The 14,135-nt window shown below is 40.0% G+C and overlaps 1 protein-coding gene across 1 annotated transcript in view; it reads left to right on the top strand.

Annotated features, from left to right (window-relative positions):
- LAMB1 (laminin subunit beta 1) overlaps positions 1-14,135 on the top strand; it is a 78,129-nt gene that overhangs the window by 10,291 nt on the left and 53,703 nt on the right. The window contains exons 6-8 of the mRNA XM_055590268.1: positions 6,437-6,625; positions 6,716-6,779; positions 11,563-11,765. Of these exons, the coding sequence (XP_055446243.1) occupies positions 6,437-6,625; positions 6,716-6,779; positions 11,563-11,765 (456 nt within the window). The remainder of the gene's footprint in view (positions 1-6,436; positions 6,626-6,715; positions 6,780-11,562; positions 11,766-14,135) is intronic.

Raw genomic sequence — 14,135 nt, 5'->3', positions numbered from 1 at the left:
CATCACCCCTTGGTGCCATACTCTGCTACCCTCTGCGACTGCTAACTTTGAGTCATTACCCAGAGGAGGAGCCTCTGTTTGTTAAGGGAGTCAAAGGTTGAACCATGAACTGGAGAAAGATTAGAAGCAGAAGAGCAGAAGGCAGGGTTAGGAAAGGGATGAATCAAAGATTCCTGAGATGTCCGAGCTGGGGAACCTGGAGGCTGCTGATACCATTAAGAGTGGTGAGGACAGGAAGGGGATGAGGATGAAGAGTGTGTTTATTTCTTTTTAAAATTTATTTTATTCAGCTATAGTTGATTTACAATGTTGTGCTATACAACAAATGACTCAGGTATATATATATATATATATATATATATATATATATATATATGTATATATGTATATACATATATATATACACATTCTTTTCCATATTCTTTTCCATTATGGTTTATTGCAGAATATTGAATATAGTTCCCAGTGCTATATAATAGAACCTTATTTATTTGGGTAGCATTTCCCTTTTCCACTGGCACCTTCCTGACCCAGGGATTGAACCTGGGTCTTCTGTACTGCAGGCAGATTCTTTACCTTTTGAGCCACCAGGAAGTGTGACAGTGAAAGTGTTAGTCACTCAGTTGTGTCTGACTCTTTGTGACTTCATGGACTATAGACTGCCAGGCTTCACTGTCCATGGAATTCTCCAGGCAAGAATACTGGAGTGGATTACCATTCCCTTCTCCAGGGGATCTTCGCAACCCAGCAATCGAACCTGAGTCTCCTACACTGCAGGCAGATTCTTTACTGTCTGAGCTACCAGGGAAGCTGAGCTAGCAGGGAAGCCCATATAATAGCTACATCTGCTAATCCCAAACTCCCAATTTATCCCTACCCCCTTGGCATTCAAAAGTCTGTTCTCTATATCTGTGAGTCCGTTTCACAGATATGTTCATTTGTGTCATATTTTAAATTCCATACAATAAGTCACATATGTACCAACAAGTTCTGTTTTGAGAGTTCATAGGTCCAGTTTATTCGTAAGACCGACAAAGTTAGCCTAGGTACCTAATTAACACAATCAGCTGTGTAGTACTGTACTATAATTGGTGTATCATACTTTTCACACAAATGATACATAAAAGAACAAGCCAACACAAAAAATAAAGAAAACATTTTTAATCTTACAATAGTTTGGAAAGTACAGTAGTACAGTACAACAGTTGACATCTAGGGGCTGGCATCAAGGGAACAGCGAGAAGAGTTACCAACTGGAGGAGGGAAAGGAGGTGGGAGATGGTAGAGCTAAAGGGTCATCAACAAGGAAGACGGAGGGCAAGCTGGGATTTCACCCACGCCTGATGTTGATGGCACAGGTTCTGGTTCCTTGCTGGATCCAATTCTATCTACTCTCATGAAGAAAAAAGATCCAGTGATGTCTGGGTAGTAACATGTTCACATCTTTGAGAATTCCGAACTTGAAAGTTCATACGTAGGGGACTTAACTGTGTAAGTGATATCATATGGTATTTGTCTTTCTGTGTTTCACTTAGTATGATAACCTCTAGGTCCATCTGTGTTGCTACAAATGGCATTCTTTCATTCTTTTTATGGCTAAGTAACATTCCATTGTATATATGTACCACATCTTCTTTATCCATTCGTCTGTAGACTGACATTTAGGTTGTCTCCATGTCTTGGTTATTATAAATAATGCTGATGTGAACATCTTTTCGAATTATAGTCTGGATACAGGCCCAGGCTTGGGACTGCTGGATTATATGAGAATGTTTTCAGGCAGATAGATGCTTACGAACTGGATTGGATTTTCTTAGGCTTGCATAATCTAGTTAGCATATTGACAGTCTGTTTTTGTACATAGCCAGACATTTCCAAGCTCACAGCTTTTTTATTTAGTATAAATTCAGAGACAGCCATGCAGCAGTGTAAGGCCTGAGAAGGTCAATGACTCAGCAAACAGCATAGAAAGACTTCCCTTCTGTAGGTAAAATGCATTGTCCTGGTTTCCAGCAGCTTCCTAACCTCACAGGAAATTGGCCTTTTGGGACTTGGAAGGTTCCAGAAGGGAGGAATAAGGAAGCACAGCCAGGACGGCTGTAAGGCTCCCTTGCAACATAGAGACATCAGGCTAGTCTCTCTCCAGGTGTCACCAGCCAGGAGGCGTGTCCAGTGGGAGGGTTTGCCATGGTTCAGTTAGCTATTGGGGTTTTTTCCCCCTTATTTTAAAATTCTTAGCCTAATACTCTCTCAGGTTTAATATAAAGTATTATTTCCTTATATTTCTGAATAGGTAAAAAAGAAATTAAGCCTGAACAACTAGTAAATGCATAAGTCAAAGAATCTATCAAAATATGACTTTCCATTTCCTTATCCTTGTCTCCTTTTATCAGTGAGAAAGACCATCAAGATGATTAAGGAAGGTGCAAGGAGATCTGGGCATGTACTACTTTTCACTTTAGCTGTCACCCAGATTTCTATCAAGTTGTCACCCAGATTTTATTTATTTTTTTATGATATGTTTTTTATGATATGCTATGTTCAAGTTCTTGGTCATCTTGGCCTGCAACATTTGATCTCTCTGAAAAAAATTTTCATTTTTATACAATTTTTAAAGGTCACTCTCCAGTAACAGTTATTACAAAATATTGGCTATATTCCCTGTGTTGTCCAATACATCTTCAAGCCTATCTAACACGCAATAGTTGTTCTCTATGAGTCAAGCACTGGTTGGAATTCAGAAGTGCCTTTGTTCAGATTCTGTTTGCTGAGTCAGCTTACCTTTCATTCATCACTGTTGAAGCATTTGCTTATTCTTAGTGTTCATTTTGTTTCATCTCATATTTCCAGTTGTCCCTGTTCACCACAACCTCCTAAATCTGCGTCCTGCTTGTTTCCAGAATTCTTGTCCTTTTTCTCCTTCTGACATCCATTTTTCAGGCTGCTATTACACCAGAAACCAGAGAGGCAGAAAAGATCTTCATTCAGCTTGGATTTGATAGGTCTTCACTCAGCCTCAATTGAAGCCTCTCTGCGAATAGCTGGCGAGTTAGGTGATCTCTCTGAGCCTTCATTTCCTCATCTGTCAGACAGATGTGTTGGGAAGGTGTGTTAATGTGCTAGGACTGCCGTAACAAACTGCACAGACTGGGTGACTCAGACAACAGAAATGTATTTTCTTAGAGTTCTGGAGGCACGTAGTCTGAGATGAAGGTGTCAGTAGAGGTGGTTTCTTCTGTGGCCTCTTTCTCTCCTTGGCTTTGTACATGACTGTCTTCTCCCTGTGTCTTTACCTCTGTACCTGTCTATGTCCGAATATCGTCTTTAAAGACATCAGTCATATGGGATTAGGGCCCAGTCCAATGACCTCATTTTACTTTCACTTCAGTTTAGTCGCTCAGTTGTGTCCGACTCTTTGTAACCCCATGGACTGCAGTGCGCCAGGCCTCCCTGTCTGTTGCCAACTCCCTTAGCTTACTCAAACTCATGTCCATTGAGTAGGTGATGCCATCCAACCATCTCATCCTCTGTCCTCCTCTTCTCCTCATGCCTTCAATCTTTCCCAGCATCAGGGTCTTTTCAAATGAGTCAGTTCTTCACATCAGGTGGCCAAAGTATTGAAGTTTCAGCTTCAGCATCAGTCCTTCCAATGACTATTCAGGAATGATTTCCTTTAGGATGGACTGGTTGGATCTCCTTGCAGTCCAAGGGACTCTCAAGAGTCTCTTCCAATACCACAGTTCAAAAGCATCAATTCTTTGGTGCTCAGCTTTCTTTACAGTCCAGCTCTCACATCCATACATGACTACTGGAAAAACCATAGCTTTGACTAGATGAACCTTTGTTGGCAAAGTAATGTCTCTGCTTTTTTTTTTTTTTTTAATTTTATTTTATTTTTAAACTTTACATAATTGTATTAGTTTTGCCAAATATCAAAATGAATCCGCCACAGGTATACATGTTTTAATATGCTGTCTAGGTTGGTCATAGCTTCTCTTCCAAGGAGTAAGCGTCTTTTAATTTCATGGCTGCAGTCACCATCTGCAGTGATTTTGGAGCCCACGAAAATAAAGTCTGTCACTGTTTCCACTGTTTCCCCATCTATTTGCCATAGTTACCCTTTTAAAGACCCTTGTTATTGGTCAGCAGCTGTGTCCAACTTGTTGCGACCCCGTGGACTGCAGCACACTGGCTTCCCTGTCTGCCACTATTTCCCAGACTTTGCTCAAACTCATATCCATTGAGTTGGTGATGCCATCCAACCATCTATTCTCTGTCGCCCCTTCTCTTGCCATCAATTTTTCCCAACATTAGGGTCTTTTCCAATGAGTTGGCTGTTCATATCAGGTGGCCAAAGTAATGGTGCTTCAACATCAGTGCTTCCAGTGAATATGGAAGGTTGATTTCCTTTAGGATTGACTGGTTTGATCTCCTGCTGTCCAAGGGACTCTCAAGAGTCTTCTCCAGTATGACAGTTTGAAAGCACCAATTCTTTGGTGCTTAGCCTTTTTTACAGTCCAACTCTCACATCCATACATGAATACCGGAAAAACCATAGCTTTGACTAGATGGACCTTTGTTGGCAAAATGATGTCTCTGCTTTTTAATATGCTGTCTAGGTTTATCATAGCTTTTCTTCCAAGGAGCAAACATCTTTTAATTTTGTGGCTGCACATACCATCTGCAGTGATTTTTGGAGCCAAAGCAAATAAAATCAGACACGGTTTCCACATTTTCCCCATTTATTTGCCATGAAGTGATGGGATCAGATGCCATGATCTTAGTTTTTTGAATGTTGAGTTTTAAGCCAACTTTTTACTCTCCTCTTTCACCCCCATCAAGAAGCTCTTTAGTTCCTCTTCACTTTCTGCCACTAGAGTGGTACAATCTGCATATCTGAGGTTGTTGATATTTCTCCCAGCAATTTTAATTCCAGCTTGTGAGTCATTCAGCCTGGCATTTAGCATGACAAACTCTGCATATAAGTTAAATAAGCTGGGTGACTATATACAGCCTTGACTTACTCCTTTTCTAATTTTGAACCAGTCCATTCAGTTCTAACTGTTGCTTCTTGATCTGCATACAGATTTCTCAGGAGACAGATAAGGTGGTCTGGTATTCCCATCTTTTGAAGAATTTTCCACAGTTTGTTGTGATTTACAAAATCAAAGTCTTTAGTCTAGTTAATGAAGCAGAAGTAGATGCTTTTCTGGAATTCCCTTGCTTTCTCTATGATCAGATATTGGCAGTTTGATCTCTGGTTCCTATAGCTTTTCTAAATCTAGCTTGTACATCTGGAATTTCTCTGTTCACATACTGCTGAAGCCTAGCTTGAAGGATTTTGAGCATTATGTTGCTACCATGTGACATGAACACAGTTCTACAGTAATTTGAACTTTCTTTGGCATTGCCTTTCTTTGGTATTGGAATGAAAACTGACCTTTTCCAGTCCTGTGGCCATTGCTGAGTTTTCCAAATTTGCTGGCATATTGCATGCAGCACTTTAGCAGCGTCATCTTTAAGATTTTAAATAGGTTAGCTGGATTTCCATCACCTCCACTAGCTTTGTTCGGAGACATGTTTCCTAAGACCCGCATGACTTCACAGTCCAGGATGTCTAGCTCTAGGTGAGTGACCACACTTAGTAATGTTTCCAAAGTTCATCTATGTCATAGGAAGTATCTGAATTTCAGTTCTGTTTATTGCCGAGTAATAATAGTCCATTGCTTATGTGTATCGCCTTTCGTGTATCCATTATCCGTTGATGGACACTTGAGTGATTTCCACTTGTTGGTGATTATGAATAATGCTGCTCTGAATGTTTATGTATGAGAGTCATCTGAGTCGCTGCTTTCAGTTACTTTGGGGTGTGTAGCTGGAATTTCAGGGTTCTCCAGCTTCTTGCGTTAGTAATTCCTTCCCCTTGTTTTTCCAAAGCTCACTGCATGTGACTCTACTATAGAGTGTGATGGGTATTTTTGCAAATGATTTCTACCCATTCCTGGAGCTTATTGGACGAGTTACAGCACTTAGACCATGTCTGGTACTGAGTGGCTGTCATGACACATCTACTGAATGACTAAATGACGGCGTGAAGGAACAAGCAATCAACCTCAGCTGTCACGTCATGGGCATGGTGGCTCAGTGTGCCAAAACTTGTCTGCACCAAGGCCTGTTTATAATCAGCTTCTAAAGAGAAACAGCTTACTAGTCTCTAATAGGGTGGGAGAAAGTGCAGTATTTAGAGGCGAGACACTGCTGCAAGAAGAGGCTCCGTGGAACAGCTTGAAGTATTTGAAATCCAGCCACAGTGAAATACCAACCACATGCAGTCAGGGTTTGTGGTACACAGTTGAGTGATATTTTCCTCTGGGATTTAAAAAAATATAGATAACCAATAAAAGCATGCAGTGAGTCTCTTCTACTCTGCCTTTAGACATTCCGTCCAGCTGCTATGCTGATAGAACGGTCGTCCGACTTTGGAAAAACCTGGGGTGTATACAGATACTTTGCTTATGACTGTGAGAGCTCATTTCCCGGCATTTCCACCGGCCCCATGAAGAAAGTTGACGATATAATTTGTGATTCCCGATATTCTGACATTGAGCCCTCAACGGAAGGAGAGGTTTGTTTATACTTTTTATTTTCCATGCTATTTACAAATCCAGTTTTTGATCATAGCAAAAATATCAATTAGTCTTATGTCTATTTTTAGGTGATATTTCGTGCTTTAGATCCTGCTTTCAGAATAGAAGATCCTTACAGTCCAAGGATACAGAGTAAGCCTGTTTTCAAATAAAAGCTTGGATGGAAAACAGCAATCATGGGAGAAAGTTTACCCAGACCACTGCTACCCAGAATCTAAATACTCAGTGCTAAATCCACCCTCTTCATTTCCTTCTTTCTCTGCAGTGCTCTACCAGAAACTCTTGAAACTGACAACAATTAAAGTCCTCACTGACAGGAACATATTTTGATAAGAGTAAAAGGTTGATGTCATAAGTCCTCAAACCATTATGCTGGTCATATAATACCTTATTTACTTTTTTGTTCTCTCTCTCTCTCTATATATATATATATGTATGTATGTATGTATATAAAAATAATGTATGTGTGCTAAATTTCTTCAGTCATGTCTGACTCCTTGCGACCCTGTGGACTGTAACCCACCAGGCTTCTCTGTCCATGGGATTCTCCAGACAAGAATACTGCAGTGGATTGCCATGCCCTCTTCCAGGGAACCTTCCCGACTCAGGGATCAAACCCAAAGCTCTTAAGTTTTCCTGAACTGGCAGGCGGGTTCTTTACCACTAGTACCAACTGGAAAGTCATATATGATATTTGTGTGTGTGTCTGATACATTAATATATATCCTATATATTATGTGTATACATATATAATTATGTATATGTATAATTAAGGCTTCCCTGGTGACTCACCTGGTAAACAGTCTCTCTACTAATGCAGGAGACACAAGAGACATGGGTTCAATCCCTGGGTTGGCAAAAGACCTTGGAGAAGGAAATGGTAACCTGCTCCAGTATTCTTGCCTAGAAAATTCCATGGACAGAGGAGCCCATGTGTTTGCAAAGAGTCAGACACAACTGAACTCACATGTATAATTAAGGTACAGGTTAGCTTCCCTGGCAGCTCAGTCGGTAAAGAGTCTGCCTGCAATGCAGGAGACCTGGGCTCAAACCCTGGGTTGGGAAGATCCCTGGAGAAGGCAATGGCAACCCACTCCAGTATTCTTGCCTGGAGAATCCCATGGACAGAGGAGCCTGGTGGGCTGTAGTCCATAGGGTTGCAAAGAGTCGAACACAACTGAGTGAGGTTCACTTTCACTTTTAGGCTGTTGCCAACAAAGTGTCCCCCAAAATGCAGCATCTCAGACAAAAAAGTTTATTTCGCTCTTACAGAATCACCCAGAGGGATTTCCAGGCTGTTCACCTGCCACAAGCAAGCAGTCTTACCAGATAAAATACAGGCTGAAACCCTGTTCAATATGAATTTTCAGACAAATGATAAATTATTTTTTAGCATAACTATATCCCCTTAATATTTGTGACTAGTATGAGCATATTTCATGCAATATTTGTGGGTGAGGATAACCGTGTCTCATGTGGTATTTGGGGCATATTTGTACCAAAATGATTAATTGTTTATCTGAAATTCAAATGTAACTGAGCACCTTGTATTTTTATTGCTAAATCAGGCACTTCTAGCCATTAGATCACCCAGGTTCCCAAGTTTCTCGTGGCTTATAGTCTGTGTCCACATGGTGAGACCTGGAAAAACCTCATCTTATCCTTATACCAATCTGCAAGAGGGGGCAAGTAAAAGGCAAGTGGCTTAGAAGCCATACATCACATCCGTTCACACGCCATGGGCCAAAGTAGCCCCCTGGCTGCACTGCAGGAGATGCTGGGAAGCCTCTGGCCGGTGGCTGTGTGTGTTCTCAAAGTCTTGGCCAGGGCTCTTATTGTCAGAGGAAGAAGAAAAGAAAGAATCCTGGGGGAAATCATGGGTCTCAACCTTGCTCAATATGATCAATGAGGGTTGTAGTTCCATTTTCCAGATGAGTCAACTGAGGCTTAGAGGGTTGGACTAACATGCATAAAGTGACTTGGCTATTTAATGTCGGATCCTAAATGTTCTTGTTATGACTCTCAGTTCAGAGGGCTTTCCATTGTTCAGTAACCATGCTTATGTCTTCACAAAAATACATTTTGATCTTGGGAGGCAGAATGTGCACTAATTAAAAGAATGGGCTCTGGAGTCCAACAGAGCTGGGTTTAAGTTCTAGCTTCAGTGTATTCTGTGATCTTAGGCAAGGAATTTATTTAAAACTTTTCTTAGTCTTTATTTTTTCATCTGTAAATGGAGATAGTCATATTGACCTTATGGTTGTTGTGGAAGGAAAATGAGTTAATATATATAAATGACTCACCAAAGCGCCTGACACATAGAAAGTGCTGGATCCGTGAAGCTGTTGCCACTCTTGTTGCTGCCTTCAGCTGTCACTCAGACCTTTTCTAGACTGGATCCTACACCTCAGAGCGAAGATGAGGCTCCCTCTCTCCAGCTGCTGAGGTGCAGTCAACTGAGCAGAGTTGGGGCAGGGTCTTGCTGGTCTTCCCCTAATTTTAACCAAGCCCCATGGCGCGCACACACACTCTTACCCCCAGCTCACAGCATGAAAGAGTAGAAGTGAAGGACTCCAGGGAAGATTGCCATGAAGTACTGTTTCCCCACTTAAATTAATTTTTCAAGTGGCCCAGATCATCTCTGGTCCAGAATTTATTCATCCTATCGTCAAACACATTTTTTACATGTTTAAATTTTATTAAAAAATTTTTTTTCTTGAGTACAGTTGGTTTACCATGTATTAGTTTCAGGTGTACAGCAAAGTGTTTCAGTTATAGATATATATTAATTATTTTCCATATAGTTTTCTCATATAGGTTATCCCAGAATATTGAGTAGAGTTCCTTCTGCTGTATACAGGAAGTCCTTGTTGGTTATCTATCTTATATACAGCAGTGTGTGTACGTTAATCCCAAGCTCCTGATTTAGCTCTCCTTCCCCCAACCCCCGCCCCGCCATGTTTCCCTTTGGTAACCATAAGTTTGTTTTCAAAATCTGTAAATCTTTCTGTTTTGTCAATAAGTTCATTTGTATCATTTTTTAAAATTAGGTCCCACATATAAGCGATATCCTGTCTGACTTCGCTTAGTATAATACCAAATATTTAATGGCACGTTCAGCCTTGTGTCATTTCTAAGTGTGCTCTGGGAGACCTGTGCTCCCTGCTCTCAAAATCCAGTTGCGAGAAGTGTCTGCACACATTCCTTGACCAACACCTCCTGGGTCTCTCAAGGGACTCTAAGTTTGTTCCTTTTGGGTGGTACTTGTTTTACTTGGGGAATGTGCTGCCATTAGAATTCTATTGTGTTTGCTGTTCAATGGCATCAGAAAACCTATTTCTATATTAAACAAGCATCCATTGTAACAGATCATGCTTTGGATTTACTTTGTGATCAAGGGAACAATATCTCTTTAGCTGTCCCTATTGTTTGAGTCCTCTGAGACTCACTTCAGAAGTGATTGTGCCTCTTAAAACAGCAGTCAATTTGAGGCTTAGATGTTGTTAAATATGGTAGGAGAGCTCGAAGGGAGCACAGTTGCTCTTCTGAGGACTTCCACAGAGATCAGCTCAAGGGTTTCTAAATACTCCAGCTGCTCTTCAAGTTTGTTTTTTGGCCTCTTGTCAATAGGCACTTGTGCTCGTTCTGTGCAGGAGAAAATGTTGGCATTCAGAAATTCCATTCAGCGAAGTAGTACCACAATTTCTCTGTTTAGTTTTTGCTTTTACAAAGAGCCTAAGTTGAATGCATGGCCTCATAGACTTTCTCTTTCAACCCACAGCTGTTTCTATAGTCTTCATTGTACGCCGTGCATATGTTATAAGTATTTAAAATTGTATCTAGGCTTTGAAAGTATCTGATGTATTGGGCAAATGCCCCATTGTCCTGTGTTGTAAATTGTAAGAATCCATCCACAGAAATGAAAGGAAAGCTTAGAAGCAGTTTCAGGTTATGGAGCTAAAAGGGGAGGGCAGGTAGACTGTTCAGTAACTCATGTTTAGCAATTTAGTGATTAATGAATATACTGATGGAGAAGGCTATATGACTGTTGGTTTATCAAGTTACTAGAGAATGTAATTGACGACCCTACTTCTGTAATAAGCATTGGTCTATAAACCCAGGAAAAGGAAGGAAAGTTCAAATAAGAGACATTTCTCTACAAGAACCTCTATTTAGGAAAGCAATCTGCCCCAACATCCCAATACTAAACTCCTTTATCTTCACGCTACTGTAATATATTGGTAATTATATTGGTAAATTGTATTGTAAAGCAAAGACCAAAAAAGTTGTAGATTGTAATGGTGCTTCAAAACTTGTTTGAGATAGTCAGTCCCTTGATTATGGTTATCCTATCATGTCAAATCGATTTTAGTAACTTGTATTTCATCTGATTGGTGGGAAATTTCATGTAGCATTTTTCCCTCCAGAAATAAACAGAAACACGTTTTCTAACTATCTTACAATAATAATGACAATTAGGGTGCTTTGATAAATTCTTGCCCACCTAAATGGGATTTTCTGATTTTGAGACTAACACTAGTTGCTGTGGGAACCAGATGGTATTGCAGTAGTTTAGATTACTGTGTGCCAGTGGCTTCTGGCAAGCATGCAACTGCATTCTTAAATTTCTCTACTTTCACACTTCTTTCTGCAACATCCGTCTGCCAACAAATCCATCACAGAATAGATGTTCTTGTTAAATGGTGATGAGAAGGGAGTAACCTTTCTTCCAGAGACTGTCACTTTAGGCTAAACTTTATTATTACATGCATCTAGATCATGAAAGGGAAGTAAACTTTACATAAGCTATTTTTATTTGTCATGTGTTTCTGTAAAGAAGAAAGGTGTTGTCTTAATTGCAAACAAAGTCTTGCTTGTTTGATCAAACTTTTCATCTTCTTGGTGACCTTCGTAGATCTCTTAAAAATTACCAACTTGAGGATCAAGTTTGTGAAACTACATACTTTGGGAGATAACCTTTTGGATTCCAGAATGGAAATCAGAGAAAAGTATTATTATGCGGTTTACGATATGGTGGTTCGAGGAAACTGCTTCTGCTATGGCCACGCCAGCGAGTGTGCCCCGGTGGACGGAGTCAATGAAGAAGTAGAAGGAATGGTAAGTACATGCTCCAGGCAGCCTTCTCCTTTGTACAGGTGATTCTTTAAAGCAAATTGAAGCTAGTCTTAGCGTAAGCCTTTTTATTTTGAGTTTTATTTTGAGTTTGTCCAGACTTCCTTTTAAATTTAATAGCCTTTTGTACCATTCCAGTGGTTGATTTTTTCATTTTCTGTTTGCTGATTTTCTTGGACTGCAAGAACATGGGGACTACTCGTTTCACAAACACTGAATTAATTTTTGAAAATTGTGGCTGCAGGCTGCCTCTGTGGTATACATTTTATACAACAAGGATTAAAAACTTTTCTCAACTGACAGTCCCATCTTGAGGAAAGATTAAAAACCACAAGCATTCCAGCCTTCATTCCAGAAAGCATAAATTGACACCAGCCCAGAGAAACTGGAAATTTGAACCTAGAACCACAGGATACCATTTTGGAGTCAGTGAACTTTGTATCTTGATCTCCAAGTTTCATTCTTTTCCCACTTTTATGCTGTGTTTTCAAATTTTTAAAATTAGTTTTAATCAGCGTTTACTTGCTTTTCAATGTTCTACTGTGCAGCAAAGTGCATCAACTCTATGTATATATATACATGTGTGTGTGCGCTAAGGTGTTTCAGTTGTGTCAGATTCTTTGTGACCCCATGTGTTGGTGATGGACAGGGAGGCCTGGCGTGCTGCGATTCATGGGGTCGCAAAGAGTCGGACACAACTGAGCGACTGATCTGATCTGATCTGTGATCCTCTGTCTGTGGAATTCTCTAGGCAAGAATACTAGAGTGGGTTGGTATGCCCTCCATATGTGTGTGTGTGTGTGTATATATATATCCCCTCTTTTTTGGATTTCCTTCCCATTTTGGTCACCACAGAGCACTGAGTAGAGTTCCCTGTGCTATCCACTAGGTTCTCCTTAGTTATCTGTTCTATACATAGGATCAATAGTGTATATATATCAATCCCAAACTCCCAATTCATCCTACACTCCTCCTTGGTGTCCATACCTTTGTTCTCTGCCTCTATTTCCGTCTTGCAAATAAGATTATCTATACTGTTTTTCTGGATTCCACATATATGCATTAATATATGATAATTGTTTTTCTCTGTGTTTTCAAATTATGTAATTTTAAAAAGGGGGACTTGGATACTTGCCAGATGGATAAAGTTAGGGTGTTTTTCCAGTTTCTAAATGAATTGATAATTCCTGTTAGAAGAGACCAGAGTTTCAGTCTTTTGCCAAAGGGTCTGGAGTAAGGACATGGCAAATGGAAATTCACATCTCGCTTTCCTGACTGCACCGGGGCCTCTGCTGGACCATGGGCCTCACTTCTGGATGAAAAATGTGCCTTGCTTAGTTGCTGTTGACCTTTTCAAAGAGTGTTAGTCCTCACCTACAAAGGTGAAGATGCAGGAATGAGTGTGTTCAGTTGTCTAAAACTTCTGCCTTCTCTTTCCTCCAGTTAGAACTTTTATTGCACAGAGAAAGTAAAATTTTTAACAGAGCCTAAACGGAGAATAGATCCTTTTGATCTTATTGTTCCATCTTACAGAGAATGCCAGGTAGATGATAATTCTTCTCAGTAACAAATCCTGTGTGTAGCTAACCTCTTGTAGTCCTGTCACCCCCATGCATCTAATGGTACATTGTACTCTTGAGTCAGATGCTATAGAGTCCTGTGGTGTGGGCTTTGGGACTGTTTTTCAGTCTTTGCGAAATCACCTTGTAATTAGAGGATTTTAGTCTGCTAATCACACTCCTGTCGAGGTGGGTTCAAGGTGGACCTGTCTGTCCTGTTTCTAAATTCCATTCTGTAAAAACTAGTGTTACGTGAGGGATGGGCGTACGTGCATATTTGCTGGGTGAGAAGAATTGATTTATCATTGATGTACCTCAGGGGCTCGAGTGACAGGTGGTGTGTGCAAAAGAACACATTGTGGGCCCTTCCTCAAGCAAAATAATCTGCTTCTTTTTCTGATGTTTTATATTTTTTTCCTTGAAAATGTAAACATGGCAACTGATTAATTCTTAAAATCTCATTTTGGGTTGAAAAAATGTTTTTTAAGTGCTGAGCCAGAAGTCAAAAACCAAGCAAAGCAAGCAGAGAAAAGTTGTCTTTTGTATGGTATGGGGTAATGGTTGCAGGAAATTGAATTGGTCCTGGTGATGTATACACATTTAGTTCTCCATTATAATTTTTGTTGATTCGTATTATACTAATTTTTTTAAAACTTAAAAAAATTCTTAAATGGCTAATTTTGCTCTTCTGTGTTTTTTTAGATCAATACTTCAATAAAAATATTTATTGAGTACCTATTAAACAGTAGAAACTGTTCCTAGAGATGGGAATTAAAGCCATCAAGACAGGACTCAC

This window comes from Bubalus kerabau, chromosome 8 (genome assembly GCF_029407905.1).
Source record: "Bubalus kerabau isolate K-KA32 ecotype Philippines breed swamp buffalo chromosome 8, PCC_UOA_SB_1v2, whole genome shotgun sequence".
Taxonomy (NCBI): Eukaryota; Metazoa; Chordata; class Mammalia; order Artiodactyla; family Bovidae; genus Bubalus; species Bubalus kerabau.
The sequence above is the reverse complement of the archived record's forward strand: the minus strand, read 5'-3'. Positions and strand labels throughout refer to the sequence as shown.